This window comes from Temnothorax longispinosus, chromosome 11 (assembly GCF_030848805.1).
Source record: "Temnothorax longispinosus isolate EJ_2023e chromosome 11, Tlon_JGU_v1, whole genome shotgun sequence".
NCBI classification, from domain to species: domain Eukaryota; kingdom Metazoa; phylum Arthropoda; class Insecta; order Hymenoptera; family Formicidae; genus Temnothorax; species Temnothorax longispinosus.
The window spans coordinates 2,927,188-2,950,089 of NC_092368.1; the positions used below are offsets into that span (position 1 = coordinate 2,927,188).

The window sequence follows — 22,902 nt, forward strand, 5'->3', positions numbered from 1 at the left end:
TTCTTTCGTATTTTTTCGACGCCTGTTCTTCTTGTAAAACCGTCCCAGTTGCCATCCCTTTCTGTAGCGCTATATGATCCTTAAACATGCAGTCTTTGGGCATCCTGTTGATAAAAGTAAAACCTTCCTCACATTATTAAACCTTTAAAATTTATGCGTAGAATATAAGCGCCCTATCTCTAATTAGTATATTTATTTCTAACTCTTTTGTACATTCAGCTCTTAATTTATTCGCACAAAAAGTATTAATTTAGATTTTCTTTAAATCTTAGAATAAACTTTTTCATTTACGTAAACATTAAATTCAAAGGATATTATTTTTAAGAAAACCATAATAAATAAATTTCAAACGTCTAAATAATCAAGAAATGCATTTCGCATGCAATATTGATGCTCTACTCAATACAAAGCGAGTGTGAATATGTCTCTTTAAAAATATTTTCCTTAATCGATTATTTATGTTCGATAAGCAGAAAAACCCTTCGCTTGAACGAGACATCGGATTATCGGGTTTCTCGCAAAAAAAATCGAATGACGCGACTATCGCGTGTAACGAAAAAAAAAAAAAATAAAAATAAAAATAAAAAAAAAATAATGAAACCATTGACTGCGGATGACAGTATCCCGGTGAATGCGCTTTTACACTATCGTGTTCGCGATTCGACCCGGCTTACCGCTTGAGCCGTCGCAAGTGCCAGATGCAACTCGTGCAGCTCGTCCGCGCGCCGAATGTCCTCATTCAGTGCCCGGATCCTGAATCGAATCTCCTGAATAGCCATCTCAGCGATTTTCACTTTCAGCCGCTTCTCCTCGGTCTGCAACATAATCGTACGCTGTAGTCGCGGAATCCCTCGTCCGCGGAATCGCATCGGGGAATCGCATACTTCCAGCCGATGCAGCGTCAACCGGTAATTCAGTTCATCCAGGAGTTCCGATTGGACTGGACCAGCCCCATCCCGATCCCGTAATCGCGCATCTGGAACATACGTTCTAGTGGCGTCATTCGCAGTCCTATCGGAATCATCTCGTTGACTCCGTGACGCCGCATTCTCGCCAGTTTTCGATTCTTCGCGTCTTCCTTTGTGGCACGTCGAGTCCCGAACCGCGTCCCGGATACCAGCGGCAGCGGAATCCTCTTTCGCAAAGTCTTCTTTGGTCGTTAGAGGGATCTTTTTCGCTGATACCGGGCATGAAACTTTGCCGCGGGACGTGAACTTCGATGGCAAAACGGTAGATTCCTCCTTCGCTGGCGCCAATTTCCGGCGTGCTTCAATTGCATTCCTTCGGTTACTAATTACTTCACCGTGATTATCAGTCTGTCGGGGCTGCAGCAAGAAGCAGCGTCCTTTTGCCGTGCCTGCAGCGGTCGAGAAAATGGACTGATCGTCGTCCTTGCGCTTCTTGCTCGACGATGCAGCTGGTGGTTAAACGGGGGAGATGAAATTTTTTGTCGCCAACGACACGCCAACGATTTGTCTGCAATTTCGACTTTCTTTCTTGCGATCTTTTTATTCGGAATATCGCGAAGACGTATTTATTGAAGCAAGAAATAACGTTGATATCTTTCTTCCCGATAAAATGCCATTTTGAATTTCATCGCATAAATTTGATTAAATAAAGAATCTCGCATATGTCATTAACGATCAATAGTAAAAATAAAACTGGATTGCAAAATATAGCGGTGCAGCAACTATTGCTCATTATCATATTGACTTAATGCACAATGTACGGCCGGTCAAAAAAATTGACGTTCAAAAATAAAATTAAATCCTTTCACCTGAAACGACGGAAACGTCGCTTTGAAAAGAGAATCTATCTAGCGACGAGTCGCCCTCGCGTTTTCTTTTCGGATGATTCCTGCTGAAAGGCTCGGGAGTTCTTTCAGGGCAAATCACCGACACAGTCACGCTATTGTCCGAGACGTCAGTGTTAGATACTATCACATCAGTGCCTATTGGTTTCTCTGGTTCACAGTCTATCACACCCGATGACCTTGGTTCTTCGCAAACCTTGCTCGAGAATCTCTTACTCTGCGAAATTTCCGAGCCGGATCGATTCTTTCCAAATGAATCTAAATCTAAAAGTTATAAGCCGTTATAGATGGTCTGTTCTTCTTTTCGACATCCACAGCTTTTTCTATTTTTCTTATATAATGTATTTTCTCAAATTTTATTTTTTCGAAAAATATACAATTTAATGAGAACGATTGTAAATTTCAAATTTCCTAACGACATCGTTTTGCATATGATGTAGATCGAACAAATAAAAATGTCATATATATGTATCGATCGGATAAAGTCGTAAAACGACGGACGACTGCTGGAGAGGTACCCCTTTAATAGCGCGGTTGGTAGTCACGAGGGTCTGAAAGGTCCCCGTGGAGAAAGTCATGACACTCTTTTGATACACTTACGATAAACGAGTAGAATAATAAAAAGAATAAAGAACTCGGCCGCATTATTGAGTCTCGATAAAAGCCGAAACGATTGAGCGAATCTAAAGGGGAAGCTTATCGACTCACGAGTACCTGACAAGTTTAAAGAAGCACGAAATATTCTTTAGAATGACGATAAGCGTGGCGGAGCCGTAATAAGGATAAGGAACGTAATAAAACTTAAGGCTTCTTAAAAACGGCCGAGTATTACCGTGGAAGTGGCTTATCGTCACGAGACACACGCTAAGAAATTGAAAAGTTTAGATATTTTTTCGGAATGTCTTCCATAAAAAAAAACGATGACATTAATGTTAGAGCAGAGTAAAAATCATCATCCCTTTTATGACACATGAACTGTCCATGTAATATGATTTAGTGCTGATAAAAAAAATACTTCCGACGTTCGCGGTTATAATATCACTTTACTTATCATAATTCAGACAATGCATTTTCCGATAGCACCGTGTTAGACCGCCCTAATTTGCGAAAGTGAATAATTACAGGTCGGAAGAGATCATTAGACAGATTAGATGCGTTATTGTCGCGAGGGACCTTTAAAAACAGAGACATTCTCTTAAAGGGGCACAAGATAAGCGAGGAACGTACCGATCGGCGTGGCACTTAATTTCCGGAAGAACGTTTTATTATCCCCATATATCTCACACTGACGACATCCTGGCTCGTCGATGTTCCGTAGCGATGCGTCGAGGCGAGGGGGAACGCAGGGAGCGGTTAGTTCTTTGGCGGTCTTCGTTATTTCGAGATTACCACGCTTTTCGAGAGCTTCCGGATGCGACGCTTCCTCCATCGCGTCTTTCGAAATCGCGCTCGAGTGCTTCTTTACGCCCTGTACAATTTTGCACGAATCGATTTACGAGGAAACGGTGAACTTGTGGTAAGATAACAGCATGATAGAAAACATGAGGAGGAAGATGTAAATGAAGCTTCGAATAACCTTTGGCAAACGTTCAAATATTCTGGCATGAGCATGCCAGCTTGTAACCGTGATTTCAGTACAATATCGCTTTTAAATAAAAATAATTTAAGCGGAAACGATCATCGGACGAAAGTTATCATTCTTTCGCGACATTTAAAGGACCGTTCGATAATATGTCGTACGTCTAACTTATTATCTCACAAATTTATTCTCATCCGTTTCCGGGCGCTTGAGAAATGAGAAATTGAGAGATCTCGAGAGAAAGGGAAAGAGCTGCGATAAGCGAGACAGCCAGACAGCCGAAGACGAGTCCGGAGCCCGAGGGGCCAAGAGGGGAAAAAAAGAAGAGCGTCGTTTAGCGGGCAAATTTCAGGTCGCCCATCGATGCTAATTTCATGGACGAGCGAGAAATCTCCGTGACGGACATATACGGATGTGCCACGCGCGATTTACCGCCTGGGCTCTCCTGCCGTGGTACTTGTAGTTCTGCCAGTACTTCTTCAGCTGCGCCGACGTCTTGCCGATGAAGCCCGCCTGATAGAAGTCCCGCTCGATCGCGCGCCAGATCTCCCGGCGATCAAACACCGACGCGTTCTTGTCGTCCAGCAGTGGCGCGTACTGGCTCATTACGTTCAACAGATGTAGACGTTCGTCCTTGCTGAACTGTTTCCTCCTACGACCGTTGTCCTCTTCCTCCCTCTCCTCCTCCGACAAACGGCACGGCCGCATTCTTGCGAAATCCGCGATCGGCGATACCCCGTCTTTGCCCGGCTGAATTTTCGCACGAATTTTTGCGAACCTCTTCGCGCCTCGACGCCTCTTCCGCGATCCCCGGAGGACTCGCGACTCTCGCGAGTCGCGCAGTCGTCGACCCTAATCTCGGCTTTTGTTTCGACATACAAAACATGCTATCTGCGATGCGCAAATTTTTTTTCCCGTTGCGACGTGCTCGTTATCGGCCGCGTATATGGACGACCGTTTGAAACGCCGCTTGACCCCGCGACGATGGATGGAAGAAGGGAGAGAGCCCCGGCGGCGTTTTATCGATGGTCATATACATCTCCTTCCTTGCGCAATCCCTTCTCGGGATCGTATTTTTACGTTGCGCTCAAATGAAATAATAAGTAGCAACAATTGTAATGATCGTGCCCGCGGGTATTATATAGGCAGGCTATTCATCTCTTCCTCACTTCTTCGTGCTGTATTTATATCCGTATACCTCCGATATTACAGGAGCGTATCGCTGCTATTGTAATTGTATGCCCACAGGACACTAACTTTCTATCGTCCGAACGCGTCTCCAAACGTGATGACTACATCGACGTATCGTTGTTTGCGTAATGTTTGCCGTCCTCGGCTTCCTGAAGAGATCTCGCCGCCGCTGCTACGGGCAAGTAGGAGTTAACGCAATTTACGACAGTTCGGGAAGCAGTTTCGAAAAAAGAGGAGAGAAAAAAAACAGAAAAAGGTTCAGTCAGCTTTGTTTGCACGGGAGAGAAACGGGCATGTAAAACAAATGCAATGAGCGTTCTTTGTCCGTCATTTAAAACGAGAACGATAATTTCTGAGACAATCCTGGGGGGATGTGACGAATCGATCGTCGACATTTCTCGCGGATTTCTTACGTTTACTTCACTCTCGCTTCCTTCTCTTCTTTTTTTTCGCCATGTTCCTTTGTACCGTACGCTATGATCGCAATATCTGTATTCTGTAACCTAGCATCATCCGGTATTCTAAAAGAGCGTCACGAGAAAGTGACAGCGCTCTTTGTGTGCGGCGGTAGTAAGGTCGTAAAGCGTGCGCGGGCTCGCAACCGTCACGACGAGCGGTTCAACAATATATCTGCTGATTAATTACACATTTTCTCCGCGGTCCACCGCCGGCCGGGACTTTGCATAATCTCGGCGAACGACAGGTGGTAACCCAGAAAGCGAATCGATGGACGGATCGGATCCGTTCACGCTTCAGGAACTTCAAAGAAGCCTGCTCGAAAATTCGTCTTTAGAGTCTCTTAGCGCCTCATTCTTTTCCGAGCGAGATTCTCGCCCCCGTGAAATCGAGATATTCTCGTCTCCGTGTGAACCGTATTGCGCAGACCGGAATAATTGGCGCGCGCGAACAATTGCGAGAGAGAGAGAGAGAGAGAGAGAGAGAGAGGGAGAGAGAGACGGCTTGGATATCGGTATTGCGAAATCGCAATCAAACGGATGCCCGAGAATGTGTATGAGATTAACGCACCGAGAAAGTGCGAGGATGTTACAAAGCTCCGTGGTAAACTGACTGCGCCGCGCGAGAGTTTGTATTATACATATCGCGAAATGACGCGAATAAAGCGCCTCGTTGCGAAATTGCGCGTTTTAACATCGCGAAAAATGTTAACTCGCATCGATTTTCAGACAATAAGAACAGCGTCGCAGCACCGCGGAACTTTACGACTTCGTCCTGCTTGCTTGATACGGGTAGTTTCAATCCCGCGCTAATCCCGTTACCGGTTAAAACTCCCTGGATTTTTCTCGTAAATCTTACGGTCTCTATATTCGCACGAGAATAAAAAATCTAAGCGTAAGAACGAGACGTACGAGATTTTTCAAGCGTTGCGGGAAGGCCGCGATTTTAAACGATACAGGAATTTTGCGATTTAAATTAAAGTCATAAATCCACTTTGCTTTATACGCGGAGCGCATGTTACGAAAATAGCATACTGAACATTAATATTGCATTTATCAAAAACATAAAGTTTGACGATTTTTGTTGAATAACATCAATATAAAATATCCGACAAAATAAATCTTACAGAAAAATAAAGTTTAATAAATAACAGGATTTAATAATATGGCGAATGAGATTTCATAAAAATTCCTCGATCGTTCAGAAGTTGACAAACTGACACGAAACGGTAATCCTAAGCGGCGATGAAAGAAATCAGTAAGTGATAAATGAAACTCGGATGAACTGATTAACCTCGCAAAACGATCGATAGAGTTATTTCCATGAAGTAATTACCAGATTTCCGTCGCTGAAAAGTGACAAAAGCCGTCCCGTGGATTTTCGTCGCGAATTAATTCGCGTATCATCCTTCATCGCGATTAGAGAGCAGCCCAGCGAAATTTAACCTACGGGACACGCCGACTAATTCTGAATGAAGACCGCGAATGCGCGATCGCGTTCACACAGCAGGAGGCCAGGAGGCCGCTCCCGAATATCGCGAAGCGAACAATGAGAAATATGATTTCATTAATAACCCACATACGAACGCGTATTTGCAAATCTGCAAATATCGCGTCTGGCAAACTAACCGACGAGCGGAATTACCGCAATGCGATAAAGGCACGCTCTCCAATTGTATTCACTTACAACATAGTACAAACGTGCAAAGTACATGATTAGTTTAAATAAATAGAATTCAATGAGATAGAATATATCGCGGAGATAGAAGCGCTTTCTTCTCTTATCTACTCATCAGTCGGTTGGAGAGCATTTCGCGCGTTTGCAGGTAGCCAGAAATAATTTTCGCGCTTAGCACATTCCAGCGTTCCATATTTGCTCCGGCCCGTGCCGGATGTCGGAAAATTAGACCGGAAGCGATCGGATATTAAGTGCTTGTTAGAACTTGATGATTATCTTGAAACTTGTCCGGAGTGCCGCCGCGCAATTGATAGCAGTTTAGGCACGGCAGCGTCGGTAATTAATAATCTCGGGCAAGGATCGAGAAACGGAGGCGCGCAAGCGAGATCCAATCTCGCCGGCGGCGAGAGTTCGGCTGTGACAGGGACACCGTGTGCATGCAGGGCCCTGTGACGAACGTGATGCGACGTGATTGATGACAAGTGGTTATCACGCGGTGCCGATATGACGCCGCGCGACCGTCGTGCGTTTCGACACGCACCGCGGGACATACGGCGATCCAACCGGATTGTGTAAACGTCCCGGCTGTGTAATGGGCAAGCTAATGCTTTTATCTTACAATTCCGCGCGCACTTTGGTGTGTGAGAACCGTACGTGAGAACCGTAAAATCCGCATGTGCGGCGGAGGCGATCGCGATCGCAGGCGCGGAATAGCGCGGAAAGCGACGGTCCTGAACCGATTCCGTTCGATCGATTCGTTTTTCTGCGACTCTGTATGTATAAACTATAAATATTTACTCTGCAAGATGATCCTAATGTTATTATTGTAAATTAATAATAATTGTTATTATCTCGATCTCGAATAAACATTCTGTACATCTGGATGTCTCGTAATAAATATTGTACATTACAAATTATAATAAATTGAATTTGTTTGCCATGTCGTGTTATTGATCTGTGCGGTTCGCCATAATTTAATGCTAAATGCACCTGTTTAATATCCGTGTCACGAACAACAGTAAACCTTATATAAGAAAAATATATGTATTTATGTATTACAGAAAAAATATATTTGTTTCAACTTTTTTAAAAATTTTGTTATAATTAATTGGCAAGTGACATATGCATTTTTTTGCATTTACTTTTATAAATCACATAAAAAGCAAGATTCAATATAATATATATTTCAAACATATTTCCAGACATTTAGCTACATATATAATACATGTATATATACATTTTTCCCATATAAATCTTTCCTATATATTTTCTATACTAGATTTTATTATCTCCTATTACGTATATACGTAAGACGCATATTTCTTTCCTTCATGCCATCTTTAAATCGTACATTTAAGGTATAATAGCGCGCGAGCCTCACCGACAATTTTTTCTCCGCAGTTCTGCGTGTATGGAGGTAATTGGTGCCAGGGCACGTGATGGTTTTATTATTTGACGTAACGGGGATGCTTGGGAGAGTTATGGTAATGAGGTATAATTATATAGGCACCGGTAATTCGTCGATTATACGATAACGGATACTGTTGCATCTTCAGACCAGCAGCGGGGAACTGTCCCGAAGGGGATAAAATATTGCTGAAATAAAAATATCATTATTCCGAGGAAACCTAACGTGTGTGCAATTTAATTTCGTTATTTAATTTATCCCTGCGTGTAACTTAATTTCCAAACAGAACGCCGCGGCCTTGCATTCGTTGCGCGGCAGGAGAATGAAGCTCATGAAGCGTGAACCCGCGAGTAACCCTAGATTATCTCATTAAATTTATTGAGCGCGCCGGTTGAAACGACGCGACGACGGGGGTTACGAGCCCGATGCGAATTCCGGAAAACGCATGCAGCGGCCGCGATTCCAGACGCGCCAATAAGTACGGAACGTTCCCTCTCGTACGTCCAGTTCCTGGCGGCGATGCGCGTTGCCCAACCGCTAATCACACCGCAGGCCACGGAGAAAATTCTAAACCACGCCGTAAACTTTTTCCCGAACCCGACGTAACAGTGCGCGAACTTTAGTAACGCGCGCACGCGTTTCTCGCGCAAAACCGTCGTGACGTATCGATATACAGCCGCGACGGTTGAGAAGGTTGCAGCGCGCCAAGCGCAGCATCCGATCAACGCACTTTGTCACATTTCGCGAAATTGTTGCATACGCATGCGGTGGAGACCAATGATATTTATCTCCGAAATGCTCTCGCGAAATGCGCCGAAGCGCTAATGACAACTAACGACATATGATGGGCAGTTGCAGCACACAGATGCAGCGATGCACTCACGGTCGCGTTCATCACCCTTGCAAGCGCGATCGGAGGTATTCGCGTGGAAACGCGTTGAATATTTAACGCGACATGATAGCGTGATACCGTGATATTCGGCTGTTAAATTTTTCACGGCACCAGAGAGGCGATTTTTTCGCCACTGCATAATAAAATAAACTTGACAAAATTTAATCGGCAGCCAACGCGCAAAAATACTTTGTCCGACATCGAAATTGGCATGGCTATAAATATATTTTCGTCTGTATTGTTCCTCTGCGTCGGCTTTCTCTTTTATAAAGCCTCCATTCTCTCCTGGTTAAAGGTCAATAAAACCTTAAAATTTGTCACGGTTCTAATCTCCATCAATCCCATACATGGGATGCAAACGTGATTCGCAAATGACACAGGGCCGATTCTCGTAATATCACTTAGCGTTAACTCAATCAATCTGTAATCCTAAGTCGTTTTATACTTCGATCTCTGGAGAAAGCCAGAAAAAGAAATACTAAAAGCTATGTTAACACATATTATTTTAGTCGACTTTAACATATTTTAATATTACATTAAGCAAAGGAAAAGTAACAATAAATTAAAATTGATTATATTATACTAAATCGTTCAAAATTCTCACGCGTTTTGTTTGGCAAGTATCAAAAGAATCTTAGAATGACGTTCATCGTATCAAGCGCATAAGGTGTACAGTTCATTCTTTATTACCTCATTAATTCAAATAACACGGCTGCTATGTGATTACCATAGAATATACCATAGAAAAAGTTTCAAGGCACAATTGCGTAAGAATCGTTATATGATCCATCTGCCGTGTGAATCATAAATGAATTCAGGACGAACGAATTAGGTCTCGTCTGGAAAATTCATTTTCTCCGCAGCAAGAGAAGGCATATCATATTTCACTCGCGCGAAAATATAGGTTCGCCAAATTAGAGATTATGGGTACCCGGAAGAGATCGCGACTCCGTCTTGTCTCCTTGTAAGGGTGACGAATATCCTGGACATAGAAATTCATATATTATCGTCATTATTCCCGAACGTGACTGGTAAAGCGGACTTTCCTCAACACAAATCTCATGAAATGATGTTGGACCGCCGATAATACCGGGCAGATAAATCACTTAACAGTTGTTCATCGATTTTCGTTTATTTCGTGGAGCACTCAAACACTTTTGGAGGATGTGGAATACGCGGAACTATTTTTATACGGAAGGGAATATTCTTGGCCTTTTATTGATGCCCCAAATTACATTTACCTTGCGATGAAAAGTTTTAATATTATTATCTTGAACGGATTAAACTATAAATGAATTAAGTACTGATATACTCTCTCTTGAACTCTATTATTTAGTTCTATATTTTAAAGTAATTAACAATAATATCTTATATATCGTACATAAAATTTCATTTATCTTTTTCATCCCCTTTAGAATGTCTGGTTTACTGTTAAAAACTAACTTCTTTATCGTTATAAAATTGAAATATTTTTACATATTTTTGTCATCATAGCAATATAGATAGAAAAATCATTTTTGTGACTAATTTAATGATTGAAATGGGTAGTTCCGCTTAAATTTTGGCGGAACTTCAAACATGAAATAATTTTGCCTAATGCAATTTCGTCAACAGGTATTTTTTTCATCTCACTGATGATAAAATTACAGCAGACACGGTAAGAGAGATGGCACGCTCTTTCTACAGAGTCTACCTAGGTAAGGGGGTACAATACCTATATAAAGCTTGAATGAAGATGCTCCCAGCTATTCACTCTCACCTTTCTCATAAGCGCGCGCACAACGCAAATCTTCCGGCCGAATCGTGAAGGAAGATCGACTTCAGCCTTGCGGCAATAATTTTCCACGGAAAGGATTTCACTTACAGGTGAGTCCTCAACATACTTATTAAAAATAACGCATACATACATATACACGTTGAAGAAAAAAACTCATACTAATTTATAAATTATTTTATACTCGGTGTTTAAAGAAATCTTAAACATTCCTCATTTATTACTCTTCTTCGTATACACACAACACAATTATCTTATTTTTAAAGTATATTAGTTGCTTTCCATTTACATCAAAACTCAGATAATCCTCACTTGTGATGTCATTCTGTCTTTATTATTCATTAATTGCCAAAAAGGATAGAACGACGTCACAAGTGAGAATTATCCGAGTTTTGATGTAAATAGAAAGCACCTATTGTCAAATTATTTTCATGTTCATAATATGTTAAAATATAAGTCAAAGCGTATTTGTTAACTTTACAGCAGACAGCATTATAAATGTTAAGTAATAAACCGAGATGTTTGCGAGTCATTCCGTGTTTCTTATCCAACAAATCTGACACTAATATTAACAGTATCTTTCATAAGCGGTGCTCGCACGCTTGCACTTTTAAAGATTATTCGTAGATTTCGTTAGGAGAGATCAAGATCTCTGACGTAAACGGATATTTTTTTTAATGAAATTGTTTATTCGTCGCGGCGGTACTTTCCTCGAACATATACGATGTCAAAGCCGCAAACTGCAGTTGAAGGAGAAAAGAGTAGCGAGTGTGAGAATCATTGTGCGAGAGTGAGAGTGAGAAATGATGATTGCTCGTTTTGGTCACCGCATCCTCGAAGAAAGTGAGTACACGTGTGAATATCTACGTATACATATACGTGCGAGCACGGCACGCACCGCACGATGATGGTGCAGAGACTCACTTGTTGCACGCATGTAGATACGCAAATGTCGTGGAGTTCCTCTCTTCTTGTTCCTCAAGTACCTTCGACAACAAACTGTCAAACGCATCGAATATGGGAAAGCAAACAGTAGAATCTTCACCTTTGGCTACAATGCCTACAATAAACACTTCTATTTTTTAAATATCCTAATCAAAGCGCTAAGTAATTTTAACGTAAAGTTAAACTTTGAAAATAAATTTACACAACAAATCATTTCTCTTCTGAAAAAGATCACAAAACATCGCGACATCAAAAACTACGGATAATGACAAATATTCGAATATTCACTTATTAGCTACTGTATCTTTTTACGAAGACCTCGAAACCACCGGAAATAATATTGAAGTTCAAAAGCAAGCGTATTTTATTTTCCATTCGCTACGTGGGAACAAGATAAAATCATATCGCTCGTTCGTACAATAGTAAAAGTTATTTCGCATGTCTTCCGCACAAGCTGACTTCGCGCGGAGATACGGAAGAAAAAAATGATTATTGAAGTTTTCGTTTGCACACGCCTCGTGACATTTATCTTCGCGGATTAGACGTTACGAAACGCAGGAACGGAGGAACAAGAAGAGTTTGCGACATGCTTAGGCTCTATCGTATCTGAATAAAAATATAAACGCAGTGATGCAAGAATGACGAGGTTTTAACCTCTCCAGTATCAAGAGTTATGTCATTATTACTTGTATCAATATAGTAATTATTAATAATAGTTGAAATTGACGCCATTTTTCAGTACATGATGTTCATAATTATAGAATTTGTAATCAAGATTACTACGTCTAAGAAGAAAGAAATTCATCCGACAGTTTATCTCCGTGTTAAGTAACACGATTCGGGAACATAATGGAGTACAAAGAATTGTGAAATACGAGCTATATAAATTCTATAATAAAATTCTTGATGTCGTACGGAATTGATTCGAGAGAGAAATAATAAATAATGACGAAGATATTTCCCAATGCGTTTTCTAATGTGACGTGCACCGTATGGTATCTAATTTAATATTCTAACTACAATTCAACAGATCGCGATGTTACAGAGAAATAAGTTCATCCCTGAAAGAAAATAATTTCGTTTTCATAGAAATCGATGACCTACTTCAAAAATACAACTGCCAACAAAAGATTTTTGACCTAAATGCATCATTTAAATTAAAAGAAGAGCTTTGTGCATGGAGTCATAATTTACGTGTCATCGAAATATATCATTAATGATTTTATTACAAAATAATACAGATATAAATTTTATAGATATTTTTAGATTTCTTTTTTTAAGCAAGAAATTTGAAAATGTTTTCTACAGAGTGAATCGTCAAAATCATCTCGCAATGTTCATAGCATCGTAATTTTGTATCGACATCTTTACGGTATTGACATCCTTTCGCTAGTCACGGTACTTAAAATGCGTTTTCTACAGCACTAGATAATAATAAAGACACGTGTGTGAAGAGCTTGACAAAAAAAGGAGAAAAGAAGGGGACCGCACGGGGAGATGGTAGAGAGAGAAAGAAGGAGAAAGAGATGATTAAACCGTGCTCGTATGTGCGCAAAGAATATATTAAATGTCAATGAACGGGCTTGAAAAACGCGCATGCCTCATCCCAGGAATTTAACACTAAAGTTCACGCTTTCCCAGCCAAGCGTGTACCCAGGGGGCACGTTTTTGCGGTCACTTAAAAAATCGCGATTATATCGTAACGACAAATTATCGCCCGGCGCAGAATCCGCAGCCGAATCTTTTTTTGACGGACGATCGTAAACTTTTTTCTCCAGGACGGCTATTCCTCTTCGAAACGCGAGAGACCGAAAGAGGCTGATAGTGCGTAAATCATTCGGCGAAAGAAAATGTGAAAAACGACGGGGGAAAACGGTGAAAATGTAAGATTCGTCGGTTAACACGGCCAAGGAGTTCCACTCGCGTGACTCTTGCCGTCGCCGAATGTGGCCGTCCGAACGAAAACCCATTTTTTTCCGACTATCGCGCATTATACGGAGTTACGTATTTGGAATTGTCGACTGCTGACATTGTACGGTAGAAATCACGCGCGGACGTCGGTGATTTTTCATGTCGACACGGCCGGTTTCAGCGGCAGGCGGCATTCGCGCGTATGTACGCCGATGTGTATAAGGAAATCGATGTCCCCGTAACCCAGACCTATTGGACGTAACAGTTTTCACTGCGCGAGATCTGAGTCCGGCCACAAACCGCTTGCCTGTAAGTACACTTAAATCGTTTCGTCATTAGCCATTCGTGCCATTAACGTCTAGCATCCGAACAGTTCCCCGCTTGATATCGAATTTAATTTAACATGCTACGAATAATTTCGCGCTCGCCGTCGTTGAAATATTGCGCGTTTCACGGAAAGACGCATCGCCATAGCTTCATCTACCACCTGCTGTTAATACAGTACCGTTGGATAATATCAACTTCATTATATCGTGTATATATACGTATAATATAAAGAATATTTAATTAAAAATCAAATGTGATTTTTGAAGCGAGTTTTAAAATTGATATGTCGCGAGTAGAAGTAGGTCAGATAATAATCTTTCAAAAACATTGTGGAAATAATTATTACTAATATATTAGATTATATTAGACTATACTAATACATTGGAACTTTAATATAAAGAAAATTTCGTTTTATATCATAACAAAATTTAATTTCGTATTCATCTGTTGTGTATGCAACAACCACACAGTGTGAATTATAGTGAGTAATGTAATATTAATTATCTCCAAGTATAAAGCTACATAAAAAATTTTAACATCCTATGTTATATTGGACTTTTATATTAATAGTATTCGTTCGATTCCGGTTATAATCCCTGCCGATAACTAAGCAGTCTACACACATTAAATTTAAAATCAAAATAACTTCGAGTAGCTCAGTTCCACGGCGCGAGACACGGTCCCGCTCGTTACGAAATCTCCATAATAAACGAGTGCTGTCCCGCCTCGTTATTAAAATGCCGACATCGGCAACGAAGCGGCCGGCGATGTGGCGAGACGAAAACCGCAGCATCTCAAGTGCATGCTACACTTGCCTAATCGCGCGACCGCAAACAACAACGTTACGGCTGGACCGCCTGCGCAAAGCTACACGAATTTCGCACGACAATTGCACGATGCGGAGACGCAGACATCAAGGCGGCTGTGTTTCTTTGAGGCACAAATTATGATATCCCAATACGTCGACGGTGTCGGTGAGAATTTCGAAAGAATGCGCCTTCCCCACGCAGCGCCAAAAGAGAGCGCGAGGTAGGGCGGGGTGTTAATTAACGCGTAATTAGTAGCGGCGCGTTAATTTGATTTGCGACGTGACGGGGACCCCAACTAGATCGAGAATATCGTACCGGCGCGGCGCGGCGGTGTACACCACAGCGTGATATTGCGTTCGCCAAATTATAGAAACGAATGGAAAAACTGAAATTGGCGCATAAATCCTCCGCAACGCGCACGCGTCACGAAACCGCAACAATCAACCGTTCGTCGCTCAGCAGTTTAATGATATCGACATAGGTATCAATTACATGTTGCGCGTGTAGCGATTACGTTGAATAGACGCAATTAACAAATGTAATTTTCTCAGACAAGTACGGCAATTGTCGATGAAAATTTACATTCAACCTTAACCCTCAACTAGATGTGGAGTCTCTGATGGGACATCTACTTATTTTACTATGTTTTTTTTCTAGAGAAACAAATAAAGTTAAATTTTGTGCAGAAGGAAACAAGTAGCAAACATAATGAAGAGCTAATATATTATAATTTTTCTTTTTTTTTAAATATAAAAGTATTAAAAGTAGAAATCTTCTTAAGATTTTACAATGTAATGTAATTTATTATTGTGTAATGTACATAGTTAAAGGTTAATTAACTTTGTCTTTTTTTTTTATACTCGAGAATTCGAACTATCGCCACGAGATTAAATTCTTCTCACTGGAATCACATTTTTAAATCGGATTATCTTAACGAGTTTATCTTGCCATCACAGTCTCCACGTGTGTATTCGTAATTTTTATTTGATTAAACCTAATTGGAATCTCTGACTTGTGCAATCGAGTCCAATCCCCTGCTATTATCACAACGAGAATTTCTTTCCCAGCATATACTTATTTTCGTAATGTGTCTATCGTGAGACTCGAGAAAAACTTCACATACACGGTTGCTACAAGGATCTTCGGCTCAAAAGTTTGCGGAATGAGATAAAATCCGCGTGTCAAAAACGTACGTATATTAAAGAAACAGAACTAATCAGAATTCCACGGGGAAATAAATGTTTCTATCTAGCCAATCACAAATATGGAGCTAAAATAAATACTAGAAAATAAAAAATCTGCAACATTATCGATCAACTTAAATGAATAAATGTATAAGGGGAAAAACTCACTGATTTATCTAATTTATCGAACGATAGAGAGATTCCGCGATAAATCTCTCAATGCGTACGTATATGTTTCAACACGTGTAAAAGCAAGCATGCCTGCCGGTATCTGTACGGTCCTCTTAGCCGGCGCGTTGCGACTTTCACCTTTCACCTTGCTCAAGCACGATTCCACTGTTGACTTCTCGATCTTTTACCTTACCGATCCGACGCGGCATCGGCGCTCGGATGCATCAGATCGTACGAGTGCGGGTAGCAACCGAAGGCGGTCGCGTCACGATTCGGTTTCACTGGCGGATCCATGGCATAAAACTAAGGCGATGGAAAGCATCCGCGCGAGGATAGACGATGCTTTCCCGTGTCTCCCATTGGTACAGCATCGGATTAACCGAGAATGACCGTTAGATTTCAAGTTCGTGTAACGAGATAATGACACTCATTTAGGCGCACCTGAAGAAAAAGTTCTTTAACTGAGAAGTCGTGCGAAATCTGCATTTCGTAATGCAAACAAGTAATAATTATCTGTTAAGTCGTGCGGATGATTGAATATCACAATATGTGCACAATATCACGGCTGCAATTATATCGTATTTCAGTAATTATTTTCATACAAGGATTATTATCGCACGAATTGGAATTGTTATTTATTTATTTATTGTTTCTGTTATAATTGCGAATTTGACTGAATTAAATATTAAAATGTTAATAACATCATAATCGTTAATACTGTCTATTTTATTCATACATCAAATTACGAATTTTATTTATGCATCGAGAGAGAGAAAGAGAGAGAAAGAGCGGTTCTGCTCAAATTTTAATTTGTAATAAATATTTTATTTGTTTCATAGGAGACCATATAAAAAAAACGCGACTGTTTACATGCGAACAAAACTCGTACATAAAACTGGATTACAATGTTCCCGAATGCTATAATATTAATTAAGATCACCATGAAAGAATGCTGTGTTACCTACACAAAAGAAACATCCGGATGACCAAAAACACGAGATTAAGTGCTCGTGAACATGACCATAAATTATCCCAACTAGGTAATCTAGAATTATGAGACATGTGAGACAAGAGGGCACGATTATGCCGCTTGTAATCCCTCCTGACGAAACACGCCGCTAACATACACGGCGCAGCACGTGAGAAGAAGCGAACAATAATGGAAACGACCCCAGCTCCAAATTAAAAGATATTCAGCGATCGCGATCCGAGATTAAGGAACGAGCGCCATTACTCGCACGCTAAATTTTCCGCTAAAGCTCTGTTGAAACAATTGCGGTTTCTTACTTTTTTCCCTACGGCGATTAATTTCGCCATGTTCTGGGACCTTGGAGATCATCCAGCCAGTTGCAACTTGGCGGCAGGACAATTATTCTGTACAGTCATCGCGTTGCCGAAATAATCCTTGCCGTTAATCCTTGCGAGAAGGATAAATTTCATTTCGCGTCCGCGATTCGGAACCTTGAGTATATTTCACCGGCAATTACGGTTCCAATTAGAAAACCACCGTAATATATCCTTCGGCGATGCTACTTTCGAAATTCGCGATGGATACGGTCGGACTAACGTAGTCGCTCTTTGTGCAGCTCACGTGCTCCGGCACGCACGTGGAGACCTTGAAGAAACACCTAATGCGCGTCTAAACACATAGATATAACGTGTAAACAGCAATTTTCATAACCGACAACGCAGTTTTTCACGTACGTCGTCCCAGAACACGGAAACCCAGACCTTGAGGAGAAATCACGCACGCGTTCCTCTCTTCTCCCGTTCCTCTTCTCACAATAAGTCATCTCGCTCGCACGGTGACGTCAACTGTCAAAAGCTGCGATCATGGTCATAGATTTCATAATGATCACTTTCTACTTTCGACGGGGAGACCGCCGCATCTACGATTCATCATCCTTGGGTATATACCTTCGTATTCTCTCAGTTGCGAGTCAACGACGCTTGACCCTTCCCAGCATCGAAAGCGATTTCGCGCGGATCACGATTATTTCTATTGAAGCAATTCCGCCCGAAATCGAGAGTATTGACACAGCGACGTGAAGAGAGAACGCGAGTCCTGCCATGTCATTAACTGAAATAAAATTTACAGGCCAAGGATGCGGCTCATCGCGGCGATTCTCGTCGTCGCTCTCTCGGATGCAGCGATGTGCGGTCAAGACTTCGGCGGTCACGCGCTCTTTGTGAGAACCGCGGACGCGGAGCCCGGTAAGAGAAAAAAATTGCGAGAGCATTCTACGAGTCCGCCTTAAGCGCGATCGTCAAAGGAGAAAGAGGAGAGCTAAAGTTGTTGTGGTGATAAATATGAATTTGATCACAAACGAACTGGTTTAACATTCATTAGCACGCTCGAGAGTCCAACGGGCTGCTGCCACGGTATCGCCGGCAGACATGATGGCACAAAATATCCTAGAGTGGATTCACGGCATCTACCAGCAAGGCACACGTAAAAGTAGGTTTCCGAGTTTCGTCGTCGTCGTCGTCGACAGGAAACGGCGCGATGACGGAGCCGTCCCCGTCGGCGTACGCGCAAATTAACGAGTATTCTTTATTCTCATGAATCGAATTTAGCTGTCTAACTTTGCGCGCTGATTTATAGACAGTTCAGTGCCGCTGATGGTCAGAGATGGACGCTAGTACCACGGATATATATTGCGCAAAAGAAAGCTGCAACTATGCGCAGCCGATACCGCCGCACCGATTTAGACGCACAAAATTACTAATCCATAACTTGCCGCGCTACTAATCAATCATTTTAACGTGAAACCTAGACATCACGGAAGTAATGTTCGACGCTGGGATTGGCTTTAATGCACGCTTGCTCCGACCTGCAATATATCGTTTTCTCTTACGAACCACTATTAAATCAATGCACTCTTAATTAACTCCTTAGAACATGCACTTTTCTTTAGCTTCTTGTTTTTCATAATTAACATTCAAAGAGACTAACGAATGCGTATAAACTAAAAGATGTTCACAGACTTCGGTTATTGATAGCTTCAATGAAAACTACTATAAGTATATTTTTTTTAATTTTTATGGCAATCGCTTTCCAATCTTATTTTATCAATTGTAAGCTTCAAACAGTATAATAATTATAATGTAGTTCTCTTAATTTATGTAGTACCTTACTTATTTAGATTTTGTAAATGGTAAATAAATAATTTAAGTAGAAAGAAATCTATTGTCTGTCGTTTAAGAAGTTGGTTTCGCAGTCTTTTAGAATACTTTTCATTGATGCCATCGTTATGTTCATCGAAACTATTACAGTAGATTCTCACTCTCGACAAGCCCACGTATTTTTACAGTTCGCCAGCAATCAGATTCAAATGCGTACTTGCCGCCCTTCAGCACCCAACGACCGCCCGAAAAACCGCGACCCTTCCAGCCAGCTCCTCAACAAAACGATGTAACGGGTTACACTCCTCAGCGGCCGTCGTCGGTCTACACTCCGCCGATTATCGGTTACTCATCCGGGCAACCTTCCACGCCATTTTCTACACCGAGACCAAGCCAACAACCCTCATCGACATACGTGCCGCAAGGCTTCAGAGGCTCCTCGTCCTACAGCCCTCGACCGAGTCAGCCCTCGTACACCAACGCGGGTTCGTCGGCCTTTCCGCCACTGAATCCCCCGGAAACGTCGTCCACTTACCTTCCGCCGCAGCCGCCGTCTTACCCATCGACCAGTCCACGACCGCCTCCTTCCATTGGTAAGCCTCTCTTCTTTATAGATGGACGTACCGGTATAGAATTCACGCATTCAAATGTACAAGAATACTCTGGAAAAAAATTCTAAATATAGTATTAAGTAATGCAGCATCAAAAACGAACTTTGTACATCAAATAAACCGAAAATTACCAGATTTATAGCATTTGGCTGTTCCTTAGGACCCTCAGGACCACCCCCGACAAGAGGCTATCCCAGTCCGACCGGGGGATCTACTTCGACGGGTGGATATTCAACTCCCGGAAGACCATCCCCTCCCTTCACTACACCAGGTGAAGTTGACGCAGGAGCTGGCACTAATGTAGGTACTCCAGGAGTTCCAGGAGGAGGTCCTGGAACTCCTGGAATTCCTGGAACTCCTGGAACTCCTGGAATTCCTGAAACTCCTGGAATTCCTGGAACTCCTGAAACTCCTGGAACTTCTGAAACTGAAACTGGAGGTATATATTTTTTAACTACAGTCAGTATAATATAAATACAAAACGCATGAGCAAATAATTTGCAATTTTATCTTCCAGAGACCGTTGATGACGATCTCAATCATCCCCCGCATATCCACAATCTTGACGTCGAATGCAGTAAAGACATGATGACAATCAATATCGAATTCAATCGAGCTTTTGACGGTGTTATTTATTCTAAGGTAAGTACCAAAACGCTTTCTAACACTAAACATAATGACCGATAATAATGTTTCGATTTTATCCAATTTCAGGGATTTTATATGAACCCGGAATGTACCTACGTAAAACAAAATTCTGGCTCAACGATGTATTCTTTCACTGTGAATCTAGATACCTGCGGAACTCAGTTCATCAACGATTTCGAGGGTGAAGCTGGTCAAGCGTATTTGGAAAACGTCCTCGTATTACAAGTCGGTGTCGAACTAACTAAATTTACTAGCTTGACTTTCTATCTTATCTTCGGATTTTATTTATTAGATTTAGCTCGCAAAAAAATTACGTGATTGAAGATAACTATTAGACTTTGAAATAAAAAATTCTTATTGCTAAAGAATGAACCGGGTATACAAGAAGTCTGGGATACAGTTCGAAGAGTACGATGCCTCTGGGAAGGGAACATCAATAAGGCCCTAATGGTGAATCTCTCAGTAGATATGTTGAACCAGGAGATCGTTACCTTTAGTGGCGATACTGCGACAGCTAAACTGGATATTCAAATCGGCAAAGGACCTTTCGCACCCGCAGCTGATGGACTCGTAAAGATCGGAGAAACAATGACCTTAGTAGTCTCCGTGGAGGGCGATCCTGGTTTCGATCTTCAGGTGCGCATTGAAAATTATCCCAAATGTATAATGATAATTTATATAATAGAATTACCTGTTCCAACAAATAGAAAAATAAACATATATAATTAAATGTCACGAATACGCAAAGAATAATTGCAAGCTAATAATTATTCATCAACGTGTTCTACTTTCATTTTTAAGACAACAAATTTTCATCTAGATTTAATTGCAAATAAGAAATATAAATTAAGCAAACAGTTGTAATTATTTTTAAGGTGCGCGACTGTTTGGCGCGAGACGAAGCCTCGACCAACATGCTGCAGCTCACCGACGAAAGAGGCTGCATTTTGAAACCGAAGCTGTTCGGTGCTTTCCAAAAGACTAAGGACACCGGCAATACAGGCGCTTCTATTATCGGTTATGCGTTCTTCCAAGCCTTTAAATTCCCCGATGTTATGGATTTGTACATCGAATGCAACATCGAGCTATGTAAAACTAATTGCGAACCTTGTCCGGAAGCAAATCAAGTAAGACACAAAAATGAATTCAAATATGTTATATGTATTCGTTAAATTGCCTGTCTTATGTCTCCTCCGCTGAAATCAATAAATAACATTTGCATGACATACTCTAAAATCACCCATTTCGTATAACAGTTCAAAACATTTTTTCATACAAAATTTCATAAATAATTTTTTATAATTGCTTATTTTACGCAATAAATCATAGTAAAAAGATTTACATTTTTCTTTACAGTTTATGTATTATATTTAAAACAATTTGTTTTAGCAAATCGAGCCAGGAAGACGTCGTCGATCGGTAACATATGCACCACCTTCGAGCAACTGGACGAATTCGGTTCTGTTATCAGATCCGGTTCGTGTTGGGCGGCGTTTCAAAGTAATCATGTTAGATGACTTGAGCACAGCGTCCAGTCAGGTCCTAGATAGTATGGAGGAAACGGCTGTTGAAACGATGATAAAAGCGAAAGAGGTCTGCATGAGTAACAGTGGATTTTACACGACCTTCTTCCTTATGTTGAGCACAATCTTCGTCGCGACTATAAGCGCGGTTGTATTATATGTTAAATTGCAACGAATTCGCAGACCGAAATTCGTGGATTCGTAGGATGGTATTATTGTTGTAATATCTTTATCGTAATAATACCAGAAAGTTTACGTAGGAAATGACGAGCGCGTGCCAGTAATCAAATAACTTAAAGCAAGAGGATTATCTTATCGCTTCGTAATCATTCAACCACGAAGAAATTGCTGAACATCGAAAGAAAACATCCTAAAATATTTGAAATAGCTGTTATTCAACAGTTGCAAACAGCAGAAATTTTATTCAGCTTGTTGCTTTTAATATTTATAAATAGATTTTTATAAAACGTTATTTTCATTCAAACAGAAAACTTATTCTGCTCGATGGCAGAACAGAGAAGTAGCCATATTTTACTTATTAATTTATAAATATCTAACAAGCTACTCGTGCAGTCCTCGAATAACGAGAGTGCTCATTTTGTGTAATGCTTGAATACCGATGCGTGGTGGTATTTATTGCGATATTTTAATATCAGCATAATGTAAATCTTAAGTATTCGAAAATAAATTATGATATTTGTAAAAAAGAAACGGCCTTTTTCATTATCTTAAACGAACAATTACTGCTAAAGATATAATAAAAGTATGTGGATAAAAAATATCAGTATTGTTTTAAACTAAAGTCCCTCTAATCAAAGTCTAGCCATACGGCAGCAACTTTTAATTGATTCGCCATT

At 41.0% G+C, this 22,902-nt stretch overlaps 2 protein-coding genes and 1 long non-coding RNA gene across 3 annotated transcripts in view; 2 read left to right on the plus strand and 1 right to left on the minus strand.

Moving 5' to 3' along the window:
• Positions 1–7,654, plus strand: part of LOC139822048 (frequenin-2) — a 56,055-nt gene extending 48,401 nt beyond the window's left edge. The window contains exon 9 of the transcript XR_011734430.1: positions 4,641–7,654. The gene's annotated coding sequence lies outside the window, so the exon portion shown is untranslated. The remainder of the gene's footprint in view (positions 1–4,640) is intronic.
• LOC139822051 (uncharacterized) lies at positions 557–19,902 on the minus strand. The gene is made up of 2 exons (XR_011734432.1): positions 19,799–19,902; positions 557–2,077 (listed from the first exon to the last, which is right to left on the minus strand). It is a non-coding gene; the product is annotated as an uncharacterized lncRNA (long non-coding RNA).
• LOC139822041 (uncharacterized) lies at positions 15,662–22,756 on the plus strand. The gene is made up of 9 exons (XM_071793557.1): positions 15,662–18,351; positions 18,488–18,595; positions 19,452–19,856; positions 20,035–20,313; positions 20,392–20,516; positions 20,589–20,747; positions 20,889–21,158; positions 21,398–21,649; positions 21,912–22,756. Exons 1-9 carry the CDS (start codon positions 18,243–18,245, stop codon positions 22,248–22,250), a joined length of 2,046 nt encoding a protein of 681 aa, XP_071649658.1. The 5' UTR covers positions 15,662–18,242; the 3' UTR covers positions 22,251–22,756.
• Positions 22,757–22,902: the final 146 nt, after the last annotated feature.

Excerpts from the sequence above, each read along its gene's own strand:
- LOC139822041 (XM_071793557.1), top strand. The coding sequence starts at position 18,243 with ATGCGGCTCATCGCGGCGATTCTCGTCGTCGCTCTCTCGGATGCAGCG. Across the intron at positions 20,314-20,391 it reads TTCTGAAACTGAAACTGGAG|AGACCGTTGATGACGATCTC; the intron begins GTATATATTTTT and ends TTTATCTTCCAG. Across the intron at positions 21,159-21,397 it reads ATCCTGGTTTCGATCTTCAG|GTGCGCGACTGTTTGGCGCG; the intron begins GTGCGCATTGAA and ends ATTATTTTTAAG.